The sequence below is a fragment of the Anastrepha obliqua genome, chromosome 1 (genome assembly GCF_027943255.1).
Source record: "Anastrepha obliqua isolate idAnaObli1 chromosome 1, idAnaObli1_1.0, whole genome shotgun sequence".
Lineage (NCBI taxonomy): Eukaryota > Metazoa > Arthropoda > Insecta > Diptera > Tephritidae > Anastrepha > Anastrepha obliqua.
In genome coordinates this window covers 89,245,041-89,270,614 of record NC_072892.1, presented here as the reverse complement: position 1 = coordinate 89,270,614, position 25,574 = coordinate 89,245,041, and the positions used below count along the sequence as shown (strand labels likewise).

Here is a 25,574-nt window from a genome sequence, read left to right as displayed (position 1 = left end):
GTGTAAATTTAGTGTATTTTAGTGAAGTGTAAAATAATATATAGTGTAATGTGCCAAATTATAGTGAAGTTCCCGAGGGCATTTTGAAGGCAAATAATTACGAAATTATTATTTCCCGAATAATTTGGAGTTATAAAGAGTGTTTCTTAACACCTCACTAACATCTCCACCAGTTATTTAATAAAGACATTATAGTTTGCCAAAAATTGCCCAATAGACATTATTACGAATCCCAGCCAATGCACTTCTTCTATGAGCCACCACAAGTAAATGTATTCAAAAATGCCCGTCGTCGTTGCAACGAAGAATGCTGTTAGCGTACTAAAACATAATGGGGTTAATGCTATCAGTTTTACATCCTCAAATAAGCGTTTCGTGAAAACAATGCAAACTCTTTGATTTTTATTATCATATTTCCAACGCAATAGCAGCCTATTCATACTCTGACATTACTTTAACGCCACTTTGCATGAATTAGGGGCAAAATTGCTGCTCTACACAACACCAAATATAATAGAAAACAATTTATTAACAGTAGAATAGAACAGTAGTAGAGTGTGCAACTCTTCTAGCCTTCATAACCTGGAACTACTAAATCTAAAAAAGCTGAAAGCGCTTAGTGCATTTTTGGTCTTCAGGTAAATTTATTTGCTCCAAAACTTGTATATATGAAAAGCAATACTTGTTAATTATAAAAAAAGTGGTTAGAGATATTCTTTAAAATGCGTACAAAACTATTTCTTGTAACTCACTAAACAATGAATCACCCAGAATATGGCAAGCCATTCACTGATAAAAAGCTTTTAAAGCACCCACTTTTCATAAATATTACCAAAAATAACTCAAGCTCGCAAAATTTACTGCACCACTATTGCTTTACACTATCGTATGAGCATTAAAAGGATACAAATAGACCAATGTGCATACACTCGCATCTACACATGTAGATATATAGCAACAGCAAGGCAGTGCATGCCACATACCATGATGCACCATGCATCGTGCATCAGATGAAACTGCAAAAATAGTAAAAAAGAAGTTTAATAATAAAAAGGCGAAAATATCACGGTGAATACAATTTAAGCGACACCCACAGAGCTGAACTGAGTAAGCTGCTCACATTTCGTGAAATGTTGCTGCTTTCTATTTGTCTTTTGTCACAAAATAACTACTCACATTTTGCTTACGGGTAAAACAGCTCATATAAATGCAGTTATTATTCATTTTATGACAAATTTCCAGTGCATTTTCATGAAAGAAAGAAATCCAGACTGGGGCATCCTCTCAGCACTAGCACGCAAATTCATACATAAATACATAGATGTACACACACAGATATATTCTATATACCAGAACACTTTTACACGCATATGCGCTTTTTGTATGTTTGTGCACGCGTATGAATGCAGCTTAATGTGGCAAGATAGTAACCGGATGTTCACGTATGCCACCGAAGTCGTTTGCCAACACTGCCAGTTAAACGTACACACATACCATACTACGTACAGCAGTGTTGAGAGGGTTTGAATGGGAATGTGTACGATTCACATCCTTACAGTATTTATTTGTTGTTTTTCTTTTTTTTTTGTAATATCTCTTTGTTGCATGGGTATTTTTCGTGGATCCAAACTTTTCCCTGTTTTACTCAGAACACATACAGACATAAAAATATATACATATATATAAATACACACACATGCATACATAGCACATCATTCGTAAGGTGCTTGGCCGAGCTTTTTGTTGCGCGTGTCGTGATGATCTCCTATAAGTAGAGCGAGGAATAGTTTTACGCCGTCTCCGAATGGCCATGGTTTTTTTATGATAAGCTTTTCTCTGGTAGAAATTCACTCGGAGGTTTGCCATTGTTCGCTAAGGGCGATCGCTATTGCAAAACAAATTTTTAGAGTGTGTTAAATAATTATAGCATTCGGACTTATTGACAATTAGTTCTTTCCTAATTAAGTTAAATTTATTACTAAAATTATTTATTACTTTATATTACTTTATTTACTTCATTTACTATAACTTACTATTACTATTTATTACTTTAGAAAATTTCTCAGGACTGAAATTCGCGTAGAGTTTTGATAATTGTTTCTGTTGACGGTATTCTTCTGTAAAAACAAAGCATTTCGTTTTCGCTTCTTGGACACTTCGACCGCCACTTCAAAAATCAAAGTGATTTTATAACGACTCATAATTTACACTTTAATGTGCCAAAATCACATAGGCTATAAAGCTCCATACTCAAAATTTCTTTGAAAACTCTGATTAAAAAGTTGGAATTATGAAAATTTATTAAATCTATTTTTATTTCCAGTTTGAAAATTAAAAATAGGCGCTAAATGACCCTTCAAATTTTGTTTTTGAATAACTTTTGAACGAAGTAAAAAAAATTGATTTTGATTGATGGAAATCTTCGCTCGATTGCTTGTCTGTTTGTATACTGCTGTTGTCTAATTCACCATTCTCAAATATGTTTTGCGTTCGACGCCATTAGCAAAAATTATAAATCTTTCGATTTTTGTAGAAGAACAAAAAGGAGTTTAATAAAAAAATATTAAAATTAAATAAGAAACAAATACATGCTTAAAATAATGTGCCATAGTTATTAATGTGCATTAATAAAATATTGCGTATTTCATACCCACAGTGCCTTTCGAACTCGGGCTGTACCGAATGCTAGTCTCTCATGGCTCTGGCGGTGCCTAACTCTTCTTTGAGCATGCATATTTATGTACGTATGTATGCATATGCATATACATATGTATGTATGTAGGTATGCATTTATGCATTTATTTCCCTTTTTATTTGCGGTGATGTTCATATGCAAAAATTGTTTGCTCAAACTATACCAACAAAATGATAGCATAACAACGGCAGCTAAGAAAACAAAAGTAATAAAATACAAACAATAACTAAATACTCATGCAACTACAATACAAATATACATGCATAAAAATATTACATACTCACACCCATACATGTATATTTTTCGCTTTTCTGAATTTTATTTTTATTATTCTAGCCCTTTTGTTTCAGCTTTCTACTTAGCATGTAACTCCTTAATTCAAGTTCTCACATACCCAGTAAGCCTGAGCTAAAAAAATTTTATGACTAGTACCTTGGCATCACATTAAAGAATCTGCAAAAAGTGCAGCAGTCTATAAACAACATGGTCTGTCATTAACCATTTCAAATAAAAATTTATTTAATTGACCTAGAGCTAAAAAAAAATTGTAAGTGTAAATCCGTTTGTGAGCTATATGCAGTAACAATAAAAATTAGTTTTGTGGGTCACAACACTGAAAAACCAATTCTCAGTAAGGTCCTGGAAAACAGCTGTCACTTTAGCTCTACAAAGCGGATCTACAAAATAAACGGGGAGAGTTAGGAACACCAAGCTCATTTTGTCTTTCTAACGTAGAAGAAAAAAGGCGTGCTCTTCCTCGGGACAGATTAGCAAGTACAGCACTCAGACACAATTAAGCCCATTGTTCTGAACTCGGGCTCCCTTTTTAATTTTCTTTAAATGTATTCTACCTCCAAAGAAATCTGAGTGGATCTTGTCTTGCCAAGCAGCCAAGTTGGTCGCTTTTTCACACATCAGTGCCAAAGACCACAAGCCTGATTCGACCGAAGGCCGGGCAGAAACAACGATAGTGTAGTCGGAAAAGCTCTGGTGCAACAGATTGCAGTGCAGTCTTGATAAGATCCTCCTGACTTCCACGAGAGGGAGTATACTCATCCAGACCACTGATGCATAGGTGATAATAGGTCTTATCACAGCCTTGCTAGGAGAAAGACCCCACGTTTTCCCAAAGACACCTTTGCACTACCAGAAAGTTGTCAGTGCTTTGGATGTCTTAGCTTCTACGTGTGACTTCCAACAGAGTTTACTATTGAGGATTACTCCAAGATATTTGATTTCTTTGGAAAGATGGATTGTGAATTCTTCTAGATTAGGCAGAACAATCCCATCAAGCTTCCTCCTTCTGGTAAAGAGGACAATACCAGTCTTGGTGGGGTTTGCCGATAGCCCATTCGCACAGCACCAAGTGTCAATCATATCCAGAGTTTTATGCACTTCCCTTCAGATGTTCATAAACGAAGGACCTATTACCAAACAGGCAACGTCGCCTGTTTCTTTATTCTAACCACACATATGTATAAGGGGAACAAAATTAATCATCCAATTTATTTCTCAACAACTTCTTTACAAAGACAAAAAAAATGGATTTCGAGTGATGGAAATCTGTATTTTGGCCTTCCCGCACTCCACTGCTTGTCTGTTTGTTTACTGCAGCAGCCTAGTTCACATGTCAAATATGGCTGTGGTAGAACGCCATTTTTCAAAAAATATAAATATTCCAATACGGTGATAATTTTGTGCCACCTTTTATGCATATTTTTCTCGAACATTCTATAAGCTGCTTCCTTGTATGTTTGTATCGTCCATGCTTCTGCGCAAGAATGATAGATTGAGCAGGTTTAGCTATTAGCAATTGTGAATAACGAAATTAGGCAAGAAACTTTGGCTGCCACGCCATTCGGTCTTGGCAGCAGAATTCTGTCAACTCATTTCCCACGTATTTACAGACTCGTCCAATCAGGCGTTGGACGTCGATTTTTTTCATATATCACCAACACAATCTCTGATTTTTTGTAAGCAGCTCCCCTATTACATCAGCCTATCAAATAATTCTGTCAAATTCGCTGAGGGCCGGTTAACGGTTCGATATTGGCCACACCTGTAAAAATCTTTCCACCAAGGGTTCTGCGCCACTCAGGCGAAACGACAGGGACTTATGAAACGGTGAAGAAGATGGCTGGTACGTCCAGTCGAGATGTTATGCTAAATATTTTGAAAAGATTGAAATAGTTTTCGAATTATTAAATTCAAATGATTCTCAATTTATTAAAAATGCAAAAATGTGTTTTCTAATGAAGGCTCATAAAAAATGTCAAAATATCAGCGCGATGTTTGAACCACTTAAAACTTGCGCCTTATTGCGCTAAAATTTGATGAGCTATAGAGCCGGGAAGTTAAACTTTTTTAAAAATTCTGATTAAAAACTTGCAAGTTTTTAGAAAAATGTGTTTAATTTTTTTTTCAAATTTGATCAAAGTTTAAAACTTGAATTTGTGTGGTTTTTGTAAGAAAATGGACTATATTTTCTTAAAATGTTATTAAAATTATGTGAGAAACAAAATCAACAATAAGTCTCTGTGTTATTTTTATTTAACGCAGTGTGGTTTGGTATTCACTTCATAGCAAAAAAACATTATAAACTCTTCTGTTTTTACAAAATTAATTTCAATTTCTATTTACATACATATGTATGTATATATATAATTTAAATTTCTAGAAATTCGGTTATCGTTGCTTAGTGGGTACAACGTTTGCACACATTCATCCTCATACAATTATTTGTGCATGGTGGTGTTTGCAGCATTTGTTATGATATTCTTTACTTTATTTGTTTTTCCTTATTTTTCACGTTCCTGCATTTATTTACAGAGTGTATATTTTCCATTTTGACGCTGTTGTGGAAAGCAGCTAAACGAAAATGCACATGCGCATGCACAAAAGCATAAACAATACAATTACATACATTCACGGCTTCATAACTCGGCTTGTTTTGCTTTAAGGAGAAAAATAAATTTTTCACATTTCTGGCAGTAACGATAATGCCCAATTTTCATGCGGAAATTCTGTTTTCAACGTACATACATATGTATGTGCAGACTTTGTTGTTTTGGAATATTTTAACATTCGATGCACTATCTGTGGTTGTAGGGCCTGACAGGCAAAACAATTTTTTGCTGTTAAATTAACATTAAAATTCAATTGAAACTTATTTGAAAAATATATGTACATACATACCTACATAGTAAATATATTTTAATTTTGTATGGCATATCAGTAAAATAGATGGTATGTATTTTATTATTTATCTGTGTGATAAGTGGTGAACATCAATTTACTAAAAAATACATGGTTAGCGGAAGATTCACTCCGTATTAACCCTGCACCATTATTCTTTGTCACAACGGCGACGTGCGTTCTTAGAGTTTTATTAGACTGAGACTTAAGTTACTTAGTTTTTATAGAAATTAAAGATCGTTATTCATCACGTCATCACTATTTCACCGGCGATATTTCCCAGCAATATTTTCTTTTGGTTACTTGTTTGGTTTGTCTATATTTTCGCTTTGACGCGTTTGTATGCTTTCGCCTGTACAGCAGAGATTTGAGTTTGAATATATATGTATATGTATATACATATGCACCCTTTTGGCTACACCCTTTTGGGTACACCCTTTTGGGTGTTTGGCCGAGCTCCTCCTCCTATTTGAGGCGTGCGTCTTGATGTTGTTCCACAAATGGAGGGACCTACAGTTTCAAGCCGACCCTGAACGGCAGATATTTTTTATCAGGAGCTTTTTCATGGCAGAAGTACACTCGGTGCTTTGCCATTGCATGCCGAGGGGCAACCGGTATTAGAAAAATGTTTTTCAATGTTTTTCTTTGTGTTTCACCGAGATTCGTTCTCTCCAACCCATTCGACTACGACGGCCGCGAATAACGGTTCGTTTCAATAGGTAAAATAAAATTATATGGCATCATGGTCCTCTCACGGCTCTGAATTTGCGTAAAATATCATAGATGACTTAGGAATCTAAAGCCTTCAGCTCTATATGTTTCCTAAGTCAAGTGGAATTTATGCTAACCAGAAACACGTTAAGTTATGTAAAATGATGTTAGTTTACCAAGTACATCTGCTGAATTTTCGCCCACTAGATGTTATGTTATGTTATGTTATGTTATGTTATGTTATGTTATGTTATGTTATGTTATGTTATGTTATATTATGCTAATATATGTTATGTTATGTTATGTTATGTTATGTTATGTTATGTTATGTTATGTTATGTTATGTTATGTTATGTTATGTTATGTTATGTTATGTTATGTTATGTTATGTTATGTTATGTTATGTTATGTTATGTTATGTTATGTTATGTTATGTTATGTTATGTTATGTTATGTTATGTTATGTTATGTTATGTTATGTTATGTTATGTTATGTTATGTTATGTTATGTTATGTTATGTTATGTTATGTTATGTTATGTTATGTTATGTTATGTTATGTTATGTTATGTTATGTTATGTTATGTTATGTTATGTTATGTTATGTTATGTTATGTTATGTTATGTTATGTTATGTTATGTTATGTTATGTTATGTTATGTTATGTTATGTTATGTTATGTTATGTTATGTTATGTTATGTTATGTTATGTTATGTTATGTTATGTTATGTTATGTTATGTTATGTTATGTTATGTTATGTTATGTTATGTTATGTTATGTTATGTTATGTTATGTTATGTTATGTTATGTTATGTTATGTTATGTTATGTTATGTTATGTTATGTTATGTTATGTTATGTTATGTTATGTTATGTTATGTTATGTTATGTTATGTTATGTTATGTTATGTTATGTTATGTTATGTTATGTTATGTTATGTTATGTTATGTTATGTTATGTTATGTTATGTTATGTTATGTTATGTTATGTTATTTTATGTTATGTTATCGGCCACGATACAGATCAATATGGCAACTATTTATTGCAGCAACGTTTTATCGCAAACCGAAATATTTGCAACTAATTTGCCATCGAAATAGAGACGTACATATGTATGTGGCGAGCACATATACTATGTTCATTACATAATCAATTACATATATAAAATCTTACGTAATAAAAATTTATTTGATTTAGTGAGTATATAAAACCACGTCAGAAATAAAGCACGTCTTATTTTGAAAACATACCAAAAACATATGCAGTTTGTAACACTTAAAGAATGCATTTAAGATCACGCCTCGTACTTACTGTGTGCGGTGGTAAAATTTACACAGCACATTTAAGACATCTTTCCCCTTTTAGACAATTTTAATATTTAAAATCCTGCACGCTACAAATTTTCGTTTACTTTCAGGGCATCCCGGTCACACAGAACGTCTCGTGGGGCGTCATCATTTCCACACGTTCACTGGTTCTACAACGTGTGGCACGCGTACATGCTGGCTTGTATGCGTGTGCAGCGGCCAACGATCGCGGTGAGACACAAAGTTCGCTGGTGAATTTGCGTATCCGATGTAAGTGCCATTCGATTATTATAATATAGAAACCACTATTTGCTATCTTTTCTCAATTCTACTCAACGTTTTATAATAAAATAAATACGCTTTGGGGACAACAATTGCGAATCTAACAATCAAATAGTGCAAAAAATTATTCATGTACATGTGTGTATATGTGAATGTGTGTAGATATTTGAAATTTTATGTAATTTAGGTTGCGTTTGAAATCGATTGCAAAGTGTCACATTAAAATGCAAACCAGCGCTTTTAATACGCCCAAATGAACGGAAGAGTGGCGGTGAATGATGCATTCGATTGTATTTTCGCGCCACCATTAGAAGCATTTAAGCGACGAAGGGTGCACCAGCTTGAATAGCGCCAATAATAAATTGGTTTAGAGCAAAATTTATGTGTATGAATACACAAGGTGAAGTCCAAAATAAACAAGACTGAACTAAAATAGAAACGTCAGAAGCTTTGTTCTGATAACTTTGGGTTTATTTAGTCAAAATAGTCCCTTCTGGCGCCGATACACAGTTTTGAGCGATCTAAAAGCTTTTTGAAAGAGTGTTTCCGGTCATTGACCGGAATGTCCTTCAAGATGTCAGTTCAAGTTTTTTGAATGTCCTCTACGGACCCAAAACGTTTTGCTTTCATAGCCAAATGTAATTTTCCGAATAGGTAGAAGTCGCAGGGAGCCATATCAGGCAAACACGGTGAGCGATTGATGGTTAAAATGCGATTTATAGTCAAAAAATCTGTCACAAGAGTGGATGAATGAGATGGTGTATTGTCATGCAATAAGCGTCGGCTTTCTCCTTCGCGGTATTCAGGGCGAATTCGACGAATGCGATGCAACAAACGCTTCAAACCGTCAATATAAAAAATGGCATTGACGGTTTGGTACATTGGCACGAACTCCTGGTGGATAGTTCCCTTGGAACCGTAAAACCAAATGAGCAACGACTTGATTTTTGACTTCTCCAAAAGCGATTTTTGGGGGGCAGCTCGTCTGGGGCCTTCCATTCCGCACTTTGACGCTTAATTTCAGTTTCATATTGGAAACACCACGTTTTATCCCCAGCTACGTTGTTGTAATGGAAGTTCTCGTCTTTTCTCGCCTCTTTAATGAGGTCTTTCGAATGTTGAATTCCGAGCAAATTTTGGTCCTCAGTTAATTTTCGTAAGTCCAAATGATAAGTTAAAATTCGATAAATCGATGTCCTGGAGATATCCAACTCCGATTCCATGAATTTCAACGATGATTTCGGTTCATTTTTGATAAATTTACGAACAATATCGATGAACCTTTCGGTAATTACTGATTTTGGGCGGCCCGTGTGTTCATTGTCGTTTATCATGTTCTCTGGCACGAGATAGTCAATCATCGCCATAAACTCCATTCATCAATTCAAATGTTTCGGTAAACGTTTTGCGGATTTTAAAAAGAAATTTGATGTTAGCTCTTTGTTCGAAACTAACTTGAACTGAACCGAATGTCACCAAGCTTTTACTGGAAGTCAGCTACGGATGTAGCTTCCAACGCACTGACTCATTAAAAAAACTGAAAAATATATTTATGGCGCCAGTCTTATTTATTTTGGACTTCACCTTGTATGTATGTATGTATGCTTTACTTGGTCCGTTACGAGTATTTTAGCCAGCAAGTGCAGCCAAAGGGTCGGCGACACCGACGTGACGCACACCGAAAGAAATATATATATATATGTGTCGCAGTCCAAATTTAAATCTATTCATTTGTATAGAATTCTGCATAACACTAACTCACTTTGGCAACTAACTAACTTTACCGAATTAAATACGACATGCTTGCACACTCATGCTTGCGTTTTACAATTTGCAACATTACTTTTACCGCTTTGTTGCTGCGGCACACGGATGTGGCAACAATGTGTCTTTTCGATTGTGCAACACTCATTGTTTAAAATGACAGCGTTAATGTCAGAAATTTCTGATTTCCTCACCACACTAACCAAATGCCACTGGAAATTGGAACAACAAAAGCAACATGGTACTAAGCAGTATTAGCAAAATTTTATTAAATATAAACATAAAGTTTATTTATTACATTTGCATATGAACATCAAATTGCAAATTTACATTTAAATGCAAATTTGAATTATTTATCTAGGCTAATGTGTTTTTGCGGCTTGATATACCCTGCAGGAAAATTTGGCTGTTGTCCCATTTTATTCAAAGTTGCAAGTATTTCAAAGTTAATTCAATTCAGTTTAGCTCATTCGGCTGCTTTAGTTTACAATTTGGCCACAGAATTTTTGAGATTTGGCTTTGCTCTAGCATAATTTTACAAATATTTAAGGCTTAATATTTTCATTTATTTTCATGAAATAAATATATTTATAAAAGATTATATTTCTCAATAAAGGCAACTAGCTGCAGAGACTAGCGGCCCTATTCCTTAGGCCCCAAAGGTTTACAATTTTAAAATGCACCACAGACTAACCGTAATAATGGCATAAAATTGCATTTTTCAACTTTATTGAGTATTCCTGTTAAGTTTTTAGCCATATGCAATATCCACAAAAGCCGACTTAAGTAAGTTATCAAAAGACTAAAAATAAATTCTGAATGAAAAAAGTTCTTAATATTGTTTATCCCAAAACTGCTACTATATTAAAATCAAAATAGTGTTCGTTGTCTTTACAATATATTAGTGCATTACTTTTTGATACTAAAACAATCGTTATTTTGATATTGGGTATTTTGCCGAGCTTCTTCTCCCATTTGCGGAGTACGTCTTGATGTTTTCCTACAAATGGAGGGAGCTGAAGTTTTAAGCCGCCTCCGAACGACAATTGGTTTTTTTATGAGGAGCTTTCTCATGGCAGAAATACTCTCTGAGGTTAACCATTGCCTGCCGAGAAGCGACCGCTTTTAGAAAAATTTGTCTATCATTTTATGTTTTTGCCCAGGGTTTCGCACCTGTTCACTTCTGAAGGGTAGGCACACACCAAAAGCCTCTATCACTAGCTTTAGAAAAAATATCAATATCTTCAATTAAAATTACTTTCTTTTAACCCTAAACTTTCTATTAACCCTAAAGTTTGCAAACTGCTAGTTAAAGCACTATGTGATTTAGCCTTCAGGCTAACTACTTATGTCTGGCTGTTATTCTTTCGCACTCTAAAAACGTATTTCTACGCCAAATAAAGGATATTTCAAAAGACGCATATATTATATTTTGTTTTGGAAAACAAAGACCTCTAAAAAGTTTGATTCTTTCGTGTTTCGATATTTGTGCTACAGAAGCAAAATTTTTTAAGAAATGTTCCAATTTAAGGTCTGCCAATCTTTTTTCTACTTTGACAGAACCAGTTTCTTAAATTTTCTTCACTAACCTTTGAACTGTCGATTCATTTGAAAGGTTCTTAAAGATCGACAGTTTCAATAGCTCCAGCGCGTTGTTCTATCGTGTAGAATTGTACATCGTCCTACTTGATAAACGTTAAAGATGACATAAAAAGTGACCCGTTCAGGAATTATTCACTACTGACATCTAGGCGTCACTTTTGAAAGATCCCTTACAAACCTAACTGTTTTATACAAAAGGTATTGCAAACGCTTAAAACTCAACCAATGCTCAAAATAAAGTTCTTCCTTTCTGAGAAAGTGCGTTAGTTGAAGAAAAAATTTACTAAACATGCCCGTGCTTGCATAGGAATTTCCCGACTATGCATCCTGAGATTTTCGGAAAACCCAAATATCGGGTAATATCGTGGCCTCGGGATTGGCATCCCTAGTAGGTATATGAATCTAACTAGTAATAACCTTTTTATTGGCAAATATTCTTGATACAAAAGAGCGAGTCTCTAAAAAAAATTCAACAAATTTTGATGAAACTTATAATTTCGTGTTAATTTTTGAATTTTTTTCTGGCGGTCTTGCGCATTTTTTTCTAAATTTGCAAAAGGTTGGAAACTTTATGTATGGTTTTAATACTCGTACTTATCTATTGCCTATACATTACATTGTAGGACATTTCTAATTTTTTTTCGTTTGAAAATCGAAGCTGGCGTATTCATAAGTTGTGTTTGCATTTTAAGCACAAAAATTATTCCAAACATTAGATAACTAAAGTTCGTAATTCCCTCATCAAGAAATTAAGATTTATGAGATTTAATAGACATCCATCTCATATTGTACGAAAATATTCCTACTTGCCTTCATCAAGGTTGGTCTTCGTTAATGCTGTGAGGATCCGGAATTAAATTCCTGAATTTGTTAAGGCTGTGATGGGTAAAACTAACTACCAAGAGGTAATATGCGGTTACTTTAATTCTGAATAATGAGTCTGGTTGTGATTATTATCATCATCATCATTTGGCGCTACAGCTCTGTAGACTCAAGATGTCTCTATTTGACACGATCCTTGGTCCAGTTCATGGTTGCATCTAATACACGTTTCACCGTTGTCTTTGACTGAACGGAAGATTTGCCTCAACATTTTTCGCTCAAATACCTATAGTTTGTTTTCATCTTTTTCACGTATTGCCCACGACCCCAATCCGTGGCAATGAACTGGTCGGACTAGATTTATACAGCGTAGTTTTTCAAGATCTATTTAACAGGTTTGCTTTAAAAAAGTTTGACTACTGAGTAGAATGCTTTATATGCTGCTTGTATTCTCTTGTAGATTGTGATGACTCCTATGTCCCCATTTTCATTTTGCCAGGTACCATCTCATTTTTTGTGGTATTTTGTTTTCTCTCCGTTAATTCTCAATCCAATTTTGCCGATTGTCTTTTCTATTTGACCAAAAGTATTTGATAGTGCATTAACATTTTTGCTGATTCTCGCAATATCATCCGGGTACGCGCACATTTGTGTTTTCTATTTAGTATATGCTCAGTTGTTTTGTATTAGCTACTTTGTCCATTGAAAATTAAAAGTTAAAAAATTGTTTAGGAAAACTGTTTACCTTGTCTAACTCCGGTCGGTTTTGTCTTGTAATAGTATCCTCGACTCAGTAAGTCATCATTACCTTATGCGTAAATTTTTTGGGGATGCCATATTGTTCAAATATTACGGGTATATTCATTATGTTAATCCTGGCAAATGCATGTTTAAAGTCTATGAACAGCTGTGATGCACTTTTCCTTTCACTGCTTCAGGGAGAATATTTGGTCTGCCGTCGATCTTCTAGATCCAGAACCACATTGGTATTCGAGTTAAACTTTTTCGGCGTAACTTTTTCTTATTGAAGAGAAACTAAGCCACAAAGGGGAGCGTGCCAAAAATCCAAAAAATTTCGTAGAGAGATGGAAAGTGATTAATTTTTCCTAACGATTTCGAAGACTTAAAGGGCCTTGCATTCTTTAAAAGCTTGGAACTATTAATTGATCAAAAACTTTGTGTGAATCCTGATGGTACTCCAATCTTTTCTTCGTTTGCTTTCAAGTATTGAAAAACTTTTCACTATACGGATTAGACTGCTTCGCATTTTAAAGTCTAGTTCTTAGTAAGAACTTTGAACTATTCTTTTAAATTTTTCCACCAGGGTTATGTAAGGTTTTTGTTTCTATTATTGTTAGTGAAATGCCCAAAAGCTATTAAATGTATTGTTATTATTTTTTTTCGAAAATGTTAATAATGAATTATATTGGTAGACAGCGAGATAATAGTCGGCATAAAATGAAGTATTTACCATAATTGTCAACGAACTAGATTTATTTATTTAATATTTGATATTTATAGGTGGCCATTTAGACACATTCACATTACTTTTCGAATTTTATCTGGGCATTAGAGGCTAAATGGAATTGAAAGTAGAACCAAGTGAAGGAAATTTTATAAGAAATCAATAAAAAATTTAAATTTAATTCTAGAATAATGCATTTTTAAATTCAAAGCAATCAGCAAAGGAAAATATCAACATTTTTATCTTTGCATAATAAATTTAATTCGCTTAGTATTCTTATAAGTGACGTAAGCACAGGTGATTAGTTTCCTTAATCATTTTTATGTTTTTTTTGTAAGTAATGAAAACAAGTGACTAAGTTAAAATATATTCGTCTTTTCATCAATGTTTTTTGGATATGACGTTGTTGTAACCGGAAGTAATTGTGATTTTTATTTTTCTTTGTCTTTTTTTGCATTTATCATTTTAACAATAGTTATTAAATTCATCGATTCAAACAAATATCAAACAAATATTCCGATCTGGCTGAAGTTGGTGAATGTTCTTCTAAGAGATGCTAGTATGCGCTAGTAATATCATCTCCCTAACTTTGCACGGACTTGTCAAATGGCCTTAGATGCATCTCGATACACTAATGCTTTTAATGAAAATCAGTAGAAAATATAATATTTTGAGTTTAACAAAATTGAGCTAAGTTTAGCATTCTATAAAAGTAGCTAGGCTGATGCAACTTCGTGAAGATTACGTGCAACATAAAAAAAGAAGTTTGAGAGTAAAAGCGTATTTTCGACCTTAAAAGCCTTAAAATATAGATGACAAAATTGCCTTTCAGAAAATCTGTCTTATGTCGGTATAAACAATTTTTTTGTTCCAGAAAAAAGTTAATAAACTTTGATAATTTATTAAAAAACGTCAAAAATGTCTTTTTTAACTTTTAACAGCTGTTTTGCGAAAACTACGACTTCCATTGACACGAGTTATATATTGCCATGTAGGTTATATGTGTGCCTTTCGAAATGTATGCTCTTCAAAGAAATGGCGCGCACTGTTTTCGAGATTGCAGGGAATAACTGCACTATTGCACAAAAAACAGGTTTTTTGGGAATATCTCGAAAACCGTTCTTTGAAAAAAAAAAAATAAAAATCATTTTTGGTTTCACCGACCTCAAATTAGTATAAAAAACGTTTTTTAGTCGAGAACCAGTTTTGGTGTAAACTAGTGGTATTAAAGAAACCAACAATTTTTTCCTTACATTCAACGTTGTGACTTGGCAGTACTGCACTTCCTTTTGATAAACTGTGATTTAATCCCATTGCTTTTCAAAGCATCCAGGCTAAAAGTATGCAAAATGGTTTGATACCTTGTAGGACAGTTAAGAGGTAAGCGTCCAGCCCCTCACCACATGTCGTTCAAACTATTTGTAATTTGATTGCCTTTCAAAGCGTCCTGCATTAAGTTATGCAAAATGTAATCACTTATATTTGGAAGCATTGACCTAAGCATGTTGCCGGTTAAAAACAAAGTCACTTCAACATCGCTGGAATATTAAGTTAAGATGGAATGGTAAGTCAAGCTTAAATCGGGACAAGGAAAATTTTATAAACTCTTTTTGTACCCAAAATTTTATGAAATATATGAAGTGTATTCACATCAACGAAAAATATGCACGAACATTTTGGAAATATCTTGAAAAAGTTCCGACTAACTTAAATTAGATAAAAAAAAGTTCAGTTTTTAACTGTGGGCGCTTGTGTCCGAGTGTTTACTAATTCTGTCCATATCAGTTGTGTATAACAGCATAAAGGAATCAAGATAGATATGGGCATATGTATACCAAAATGCTGAGATTGCTGAGGGTTACCGGAAGATTCGCCCAGAATACGTAAGGATATTATTATTTAGGCAATTTCTGATTAATTTCGTTACATAATATGGTGTTTAAGTGTAACCGCTTTCAAGAAATTAAGCAAAAAGAAACATAACAAGAAAAAAAACCTAAAAAGAAAAATATGTTGTTTTTTTTTTGTTTTACACTTTTTTTTTTAATCTTAATTCAAGGGTCAGAATTTTACCTAGCTTTGGTTTGAGGGTAGGAATTAAAAAAAAATCAAGAATAAATATTGAATCAAGTCCTGAAAGTTAAAAATGTATTGATAAAGTTATGTTTCTTAATTCACATCATTAAAAAATAAATTTGTGTAGAAACTGAACTCTAAAAATCCAGGATGTGCTAAGAATAATGTAATTAAATTGACTCAGCAGGCAGTCCAACATAACGAAGCATCGATTCCAAGTACGCAATCAAGAAACCCTTTACATATAAATGCAGAATTTACTGGTTATTTATCGTCCGTATTTTCTTTAGTCTTCTTGTGCGATTCGACCGTAGTAGATGTGATGCACCTTTAGTATCTGGGATCGTTTTTTCGGTACTGTGGAACAATTTGAGGGTCATTGTTTTGACGCGGAAATATTCTAGCTCTGGATAAAAGACCTAGAATTCTTTGAATTCTTTTGTAAAATTTCTTTGCTGTGACCATTTTAAATTTGCAATAAGTCTTTTTAAAATAAATGAAAAAAATTTAACTTAATTTAGGTTTAAATTGTTAAGGTAAAAAACATAGTTGCAAGTAAAATTGTATGAGAAATTATTTCCTAGAATATTTTACCCATTATGTCCCTTTTTTAGAAAATTTGCATAAAATGGTATTTTGAAGGTCGCTAGAGGGTTAAAATAGCTTAGAAAATTTTTACCATAAAATTGCACTAAATGTTCTCTCAGAAAAGTGCAAAAAAAAAGGATCTAAAACGATCGATGCTTTGTGCAGCTCACGGCGCAGCGGAGAAATTAGGAGATGCCGTTACTGTCAATGGTTCATGCTATAGAGCGATTTTAAGCGATTTTCTGCAGCTAGAGCACGACAAAGTCGATATAACCGAACCGTCACTGCATATTATATAACAGTGACGGTTATAGTGGTCCGAACAAAAAGCCACTACATATCATATAACGGTCGAAGTTGTAAAGGAAACATTTTACTTTAGAGCGTCACGACGAGCGGCTATCAATTGGCTGCCATGATCACACGTCCTTAAAGCCCTCTTTTATTTTCTCTCGAGCTTTGCCACGTCTGCAAGATAACGCCACACATATTGAAACGAGCCATAAAAAATTAGGCCAAGACTACTAGCAAAGTTAAGGTGATCATTTGTATGATGTGTTATTACATACCTAATGCCATGATTGTAGCTTCAAAATAAAGCTAAAACTAATTTGCTATCTCATCCCGTTGCTGTTTTATTTAAATTCGACGGATATGCATTCAATTATCTATAATTTCATTGTATTCTAGTTTTAAATACGCCTATTAGAGCCAATTTGCCAATCGTAATGTTAATTTTAAACAAATAACTACTATTAAATAATTGAGTGCATGTTGTCAGCCTGCAAATACAAAACTAATTGGAACTTTCGCAAAAATTCCATAGAAATTTAAATTAGATGAAAACATTCAAAAACACTGTAATAAAAATGTAAACTAATGAAGCACAGACAGTCAACTAATTTTTTAAACACACAGAATTAATGATGTATTTGCGAATAATTTTGGAAATAACTGGATCAATTAGGTTTTGAAAATATAATTAGCAAAGCGGGTGAAATAGTTATTATATAAAAGAAGGATGAAAGAAATAGATTAAACACAATATAATTTGCACCATTAAACTTTTACAAAGTAGTGAATCATAGAATTAATTATTTTTTCAAGGATAAGTGGATTTGCCGATATTCATACTCAGCAGGGAAAAAGTCATGTGTAGTCATGTACTCAGGCGTGTATTTTGCTATAGAACTATACATTGTGGAGTACATAATTTGCTCCTTTTAAATAACGTAGACATACATACATACAACGCAGTTCATATATTTCAACGTTATTCCAATTTATGAATCCCATTCCCTAAGTGAGAATAGGGAAGAAGTACAAAATATTCTTTCATAGCTGTTATGACCTCATCATTTGATGAAACACATCTTCCGCGCCTGCATTTTTTTAGGTCTGAAAAAAGATGGATGTCGCAAACAGCCTAATCGGGTGAATACGGTGGATGTTACAATAATTCGAATTTTAATTTAAGGATTTTAGCCATTGTCAAATGCTCTTGTGACGCGGTGCATTGTTCTGATGAAATATAATTGTTTTCTTTTGCTGGGGTGCTTTTTCATGTTTTTTTCCTTCGCCTGACCGAAAAGGTTATAATAATACTCAGAATCTATATTTTTCCAGTTTGCAAGTAATCCACAAACAAAATTTCTTTCCTATATCAAAAAACTGGGGCTAACTTCTTCTTCGTCGATTTTCGACAACGAACTCGTTTCAAAGCCGAAGAACCAGGCTCACACCACTCTTTAGCCTCTTTTGGTGTAGGATCATGGTGATATACCAAAGTCTCATGCATAGTGAGGAATCGATGCACAAAATCCACTTTATTATTTCGAAAATGCTCTAAATGTTGCTGAGGAAGTCACATTCGAATGTATTTTTGTTCCATTGGCAGCGAGGCAGCCATAGGGCTGGATTGAAAAATAATGCGGAAAAAACGAAATATATGTTTTGGTCCAGAAAAGATCAGGTAGAACCCAGAAAAATCAAAATCCGAACATATAAGTTTGTGGTGGTGAACACTTTTAAATATTTGGAATTTAAACTGCGTTATGACAACTGAATGGGCATCACAATCGACGAGCTGCGTGAACTAAAAGACGACATAAGGAATCTTAAAGTAAACAACTGGAAGCAATCAAGCAAAAATTGGGTCGAAGGATGCATTTTGTTGAGCAAGCCAAAGCTCACACAGAGCCGTAGTGCCATATGCTGCAACTGATAAGGCTACTTAAGTGCCAGTTTATTAATAAAATAAAATTTAACAAATACCTGTGGCGGATACTTTTCGCGGCTGATGCTGAATGTGTTTGTGCATGGCTACCTGTGGGTAGCTAAAAATCTACGGTTTGCTTGTTTCATGATTCCAAACGAAATAAAACATTTTTTCTAATAATCGTTTTCGGAAGGAAATATCAAGCTTTTGAGTATAGCTCTGAAATGAAAAAGTAGGTTGCTTCGTTTTTGAAATAACGTCAAGACACACATCGCATTTTATCCACACAACGAATAAACGATTTTTCTTCACATGGAAAAAATCCGTTCGTTGTTATGTGAAGAAAATGCGCAACACTAATAAAGGCATTTAATTCTGCAATTCCAAAAATATCACAAAATTTAATTTTTTCACAGCTTGACGCTCAGGTTCTGTGCACAAAAATGCAAACCAAAGCCTCAGGTTTTTTATTTTGTGTTTAAAAACTTTATTTTGTTTTACTAGGGCATCCATCTTTAGAAGAGAAACATATATTCAACTATGAGTTTCATTATAAACTCTAAATGCGTCATAGAACCCCAGAATCATACAATCTGCGAGCAGCTCTCACGTTGCGTTAGAGTATGTCCACGGCACGCGAGCGCTGTTCGTTTATTAAGCGGTTAACGACGCTCATTAAAGGGCTTTCTAGAACCACTCGCCATTTAACTCAAATTCATCCAATTTCGGCTTTAAAAACAAGTTTAACGTGGTGCTATTCATGAATTTCTTTGTTACTCAGTGGGATGAGACCTGGATATTTGATAATGATATGTAACTAAAGTGAGCAGTGGATAGAAATAGAAGCAGAGCCGTCAACGAAAGCGAGGATGGTTAGATGGTGACTCAAGGCAATGTTTTTAATGTTTTCGATGCATGTAACGTAAAGTTAATGGAGTTCCAATATGAAACTTTCAGCGATTATTGAGCATAGACTTAGCTAATAATGAAAAAAAGGTTCTGGAGAAACAAAAAAAAAAGAAATTTTTTCCAAAAACTTTCACACAAAAGTAAAAAACCAAAATATTTTATCCTAAAAAAAATTATAAGATTGTTAAAAAGCACAGGAGATATTTCACTTCGAAAAATCATATACCAAAATTTTAAAAGTTAAATAAATCTCAAATTAAAAAAAAATCCCAGCTTACTTTTTATTATACTTTAGCTTACTAATAAACCAATTAAAAAAAAAATTAAACCATATCCAAAATACTTGGATCAGTTGGCATGGAATTGCTTCCGACACTTCAGGGCACTCATACGCCATGTAGTACCTATATTAATTTCTCACCCTCAATTAGTTCGACGATTCTTTTTACCACTACCTACAGTAAATGTAGAATATATAGCAAATAACTTAAAGTATATTGTCGACTAATTAATGATCAGCATGAAAGCGTTTATCGGCGTCGCTCCTGCACGTCAACGGTGAACAATTAACACATCAGATTGAATAGATAAGTGCATTTTCAGGTTTCATTACATTTCCTTTTATGTGATGTACGTATGTAAGAATGTATGCCTACTTACAAACGGTTGTTAGTAATAAGCTTTCATATTACTAGCACTGCTGCATAATTAGCATAATTGAAAACAAACAATGGGAATGTGACGATACATTCTAATTGAATTCATTGCACTGCCATGCAAAGCGCAAACAAGCTTTTCCAACTACAAGCATATATATGTACAGTGTGTCTAACAAAAGCGTGACCACCATAAACTGGAAACTATTTGAGCAATTTAATCCAAGCAAACTGCATTTTATGTGCTTATAATACAATATTTATAACACGAAATATATTCACTAAAATGTGTAGCCACCACCATTCGCTACATATCTTTGTGTCATAGTTTGTGTAAATTTCTGCGTACGCTGTGCAAGTAATCGGATCCAAATCAGTTGAATTTGCCTTAAAAACTGTTTGGGCGTCCATATTTCTTTTGCTTTTGCTTTTTGCTTAACTCTTGCCGGAACATATTCAATAGGGTTGGCATCAGGCGACTGGAAAAGCCAATCCAACCTATCAATAATTTTGCAGATTCCACTTTATACACCTTCGACTTCGATATTTTGGATCATTGTCTTCTTCTAAAATCCAAAGTTAGCTAGTTCTTCAGAACAATGGTGGCAGTGATGCTGTTTGGTAAATTTTATTCATCAAAACTGCATTCAAAGTGGCGGTAAATACAAATAAACGGCCAAATCTCGGAGCAGCAGCCCCAAACACTAACGTTTCCACGACAGTCGGTTCTACGTTACCGAAACGACCCGGATTTATATCCGGTCAAGGACTGTCACTCCAGCAGCATTCCCCGTATGTAAGTATGGGGAATGTTTATGCTGTTACAACAACAACAACTAACCTTAGCTGGGTGTTTAACAATTCATAGAGGTTGCCTATTATCAGTAGGACTGACGCATACAACTTGAGAAAGAAATACATATTGCGAAAAGGATGGACCTATTTAGCAGTATTACATTTTTTTATAACGGAACTTTGAGTTTGAATTTTGCTGGTCGCGCTTTTGTTAGACAGACTGTACATATGTACGTACATACATACACCCCTAAATATTCAGGTGTCATATCCATATTTATGCACAGTACAGGCAATGAATGCTCTCCGCCCATTTATGTATGTGCATGCATACAAATGTACGTGATAAGCCTACGCACAAAATAGATGAATTTGGGTTTACAAAAACAACGCTTAATTGGTTACCGCTTCACACATATTTAGTGCAAGTGCCATTGAAGGCAGACTTTATAGAAGAAGATAAAAAGATTTTTTATTAGCACACACTGACTGACCAATTTCAAATTAAAGTGTGTCAATTTTAAATGAATCAATAAATAAACTAGAATCAGAAGCTTTTTGCAATGAGATAATTACAAGTCTCCAACGAAGTAACGATATGAAGATAGTTGGAAATTAATTTGGGGGGCGTTGTTTTTTGGAGATGTTTGATCTTTGAACATTAGTCTATAACCAATTTGGGTGGAGTGCAGCATTTGAACACAGGGCCTGGTGAACCCGTTCACGGATGACTCGAAGTTGGATGGAAGGGTTGTTGGAAAAGTATTCAGCGAGACTAACGCATTCCAAGAGGCAGTCACAAGCAAAGAAGCAGCTGATTCCCTGCTCACTCGTATAATAACCATCACGGAAGAAAATATCTACTCCGACAGCTAAGCGGCAATCAGGTGTCTGGGCTGAATGGCGGAGCACTCTAAGCTAGTCGGGAAATTCCTGATTCCATTTTCGATCGCATACGACTTATTTGATACAAGGCCCATCTGGACACGGTGACAGTGAAGGAAACTGCAGGGCAGATAAGCTGGCTAGAAAAGGGAGCTGTGAGATAGCTTCACTGAGAAAAAAGTACACAAACTTATAAAGTCGCGAAATTATTCTGGCCCAGTATAGATCGTATTCGCACGAGAGATCTGCAAAGGTTAAGAAAACTTCAGCTCTTGAATTCCTTCAGTGCCCTTATAAGACATTGTCTGCGAGGTGTGCATGCTGTGATACTCGAAATTACGTCGAGTGCTTTTTGCGTCAACTGTATTCAGGATGCGGTGGAATTATCCCTCTTAGGCATCTTGGTTTTCATTTCTTTGCTCCACCTGCTGATATATCAGACCTTAATATTAACCACCTGATGAACTTACTCAACGTCATTAGCGGTTAACGCAACCGTAACTTTCCCCCTTTTCCTTCGGCTCCAATTTGATTTTTTGGTCCAAGTGTGCACTTTCTTTGGGAAAGCATTTTAACCTAACGAATTTGTGAATCCATTTTGAATACGACTTTTTTGCTACTTTGGGACTTACTACTCCTATTGCCTCCTTAAATATTTTACACTGTTTTCTAACAACCTGTATAATGGTTTGTACATATATGTACAGGGTTTGATTGAAAAGTAATGAGCCTTCCCGCGCGGAGCGTCTGCCAAGCGATCAACCGAATCGGCTGGTGGGGGAAAATGATCGTTGGACCTTCCCCTTCCACCAGAAACCGGTCCAGGTTCGCTGGCAACAGCGGAGCAGTCAACATCGCTCCGCGCGTGAACGCTGTTTTAAAAGTGTGTTAGGATTTTGCAGTGGCGAAAATGCAGCTGTCGTTGGAGCAACGTTGCTCGATAAAATTTTGCGTAAAGCTAAACAAAACGAGTACCGAAACCATTGGGCTACTCAAGGAGGCTTACGGGGACCAATTTCGGTCCAGTGCATAGGGAAAACGGTGGCACAAGTCGTTCAAGGAAGGCCGGGAGGACGTCGAAGACGAACAGCGATCTGGAAGGCCTTCGACGACGCTAAAAAATGCCTTCCTCTGCACCTCTGCATTGGCCAAGATGGGGGTTCCGGTGCTTCTCCACCCTCCCTACAGCCCAGACCTGTCCTCTCCGGACTTCTTCTTGTTCACGCGGCTGGAAATAAAGCTAAAGGGGAGGCGTTTCGTTTCCATCGCGGCGATCCAAAAAATTGTGACAGCCGAATTGAACGCGATTCCGGCGAATGAGTTTAAAAAATGCTTCCTGCAGTGGAAGGACCGCTACAAGCGGTGTATTGACGCTCAAGGGTCCTATTTTGAAGAATATTAGTTGTATAAGCCAAAAGGTTTAATAAAACTGCTTAAAAAAAATAAGGCTCATTACTTTTCAATCAAACCCTGGAATACATACATAGGTATATTAAAATTTAAACTTTGCGAAGACTAAACAAATGTGGAAAAATTCCCAGTCAGTAAGCATGCCTATAAGGTGGACTGAGGGGTGTAGAAAAGGGGGAAATATAGTTTTGTGTATTTCTGTTTTCAATGTAATACCTCGCTAGTAAAACACACATCTTACATTGTATAGAATATCTGCATGTTCTTTAGATTTCTTCTTTAATTCAACTTCCCTCAAAAACTTACGACTCCTTAACTTCTTTTTAAAATTTCAAAAAAGGAAGAAATCACTATGACTCAAGTTAGGGCTTAAGATTGAATGGTATATTTCCGTGAATTTCATAGCTTTTAAGGCCTTCCTCGCAACCCTATTGCAGTCATATGGTCGCATTTCTTTTGTGCGACCGACTCAAACAGCCTGACCCAATGCAATAGCTCACTACGGTCCCTTTGTTAGTTATAGTCCACTGAGGCAAATAATCAATTAATAAAACTCCATCACTATCCCAGAATATAGTAGCAATAATTTTCGACGTCAACTTTGAACTTTGAATTTTATTAGTTATGGTTTATCTCCTCCTTTTGTTCACTTCTTTTACTCGGATAAGGGTCGTACTAAGAAATCCAGGGTGTCTACTTTCTATTGCGTTTTGAAAATCAATGCCATTCGCAAGACGAATGTGAATCGAAAGTAAGTGAGCACTGAGTAACGCATTTGGATAAGCCTTCGAAATATTTCCTAAAAAAAGAAATTCCGAGAAAGAGGCGCGAGGAAAATTTAATGCATTTAAAGAATTATTTATGAGCTACATTCTGTGAAAAAAGTACCGGGAGTTGTTCAATAAAATGCAAAATAATTGTTTAATCATCAAAATATATTTGGCCACCTTCAAAACAAGCTCCATTCGAAGCAATATACATACATATGCCAACTATTAGTCCAGTCATCAAAGCACCTTTTAAACGCGTTTGAAGAGATCTTCTTCAGCTTCCTAAGCGAATTCTCCTTAATGGTCTCTATCGACTCAAAGCGGCGTCCACGGAGTGGCAATTTAAATTTTGGAAGAAGAAAACGTCACATTGAGCTAAATCCGGTGAATACGGTGATTGCTCGATGATATTTGTTGAACTTTTGGTCAGAAAAGTGTTCACAATATGAGATTTGTGAGAGTGGTGAGTTATCATGGTGCAAAATCCATGAGTTTTCTTTCCACAAATTTGACCGTTTCCTACGCACATTCTCTTTCAGACGTCGCATAACTTCCAAATAATACGGCTCATATGGATAGCGCCATTAGCCGCCTGTTGACTGGTGTGCATGTCAAACTCATATACCCACGTCTAATCACATGTTTCGATGCGCTGGATAAATGGATAAACGCTGGAAAACGCCCGATGAATTTTTTGAAAGAAATTCAACTCGAGCAGCCACGCGTCTCATGCCCAATTTATGGTGTAAAATTTTGCGAATTGATTCGTAAGACACGCTAAGGCCACAAGCTACCTCCCTCAAAATGAAATGATGGTGATCCAGCACCATTTCTATGATTTTATCGACGTTTTCACGTTGAGGGGGGACCAGATGAGTCAAATCTTCCACGACTTGATATAGCATGCACCCAAAACACGCATACCATTGGCGTTGTGCAACTTTTTCAACGATACGGCACACAAAATCCCGTTCAAAACACAAAATTTAAGACAAATCCTTTATTCGATATTTTTATACTTAGTGAAAATCGCAGAGTACACCTGCGGTTAACTGATATAATTAAATACCAAAAACAAACTAATTGACAAATCACTTCAACTCTGTGACACTATAGAGGACAATCAACAATTCCCGAAATTTTTTTGACAGAATGTACATATACCATCATTAAATGGCTTTCGGGTATCGTCTCTTCATTCGTCTTAATTAAGTATTTTGTAGAGTTCGAGTCTTAAATTTTCGTATCTAAAAAAATCAACTAATTTGTAAACAAATTGATCATTTTACTACTAGTATTACACTAGTCAATGTGGAACTAGTGTGATTTCTTCTATTAAATACCAGTATCTGAACCAGAATATTTACATACTAGTTTGGCTTTTCCTAGAAGAGTAGTCTCATAAATTCATATCCATCCATAT

General features: G+C 35.0%; 1 protein-coding gene across 1 annotated transcript in view; it reads left to right on the top strand.

The window, feature by feature from the left end:
* LOC129235883 (uncharacterized) overlaps window positions 1–25,574 on the top strand; it is a 272,445-nt gene that overhangs the window by 173,716 nt on the left and 73,155 nt on the right. The window contains exon 10 of the mRNA XM_054869947.1: window positions 8,020–8,179. Within this exon, the coding sequence (XP_054725922.1) occupies window positions 8,020–8,179 (160 nt within the window). The remainder of the gene's footprint in view (window positions 1–8,019; window positions 8,180–25,574) is intronic.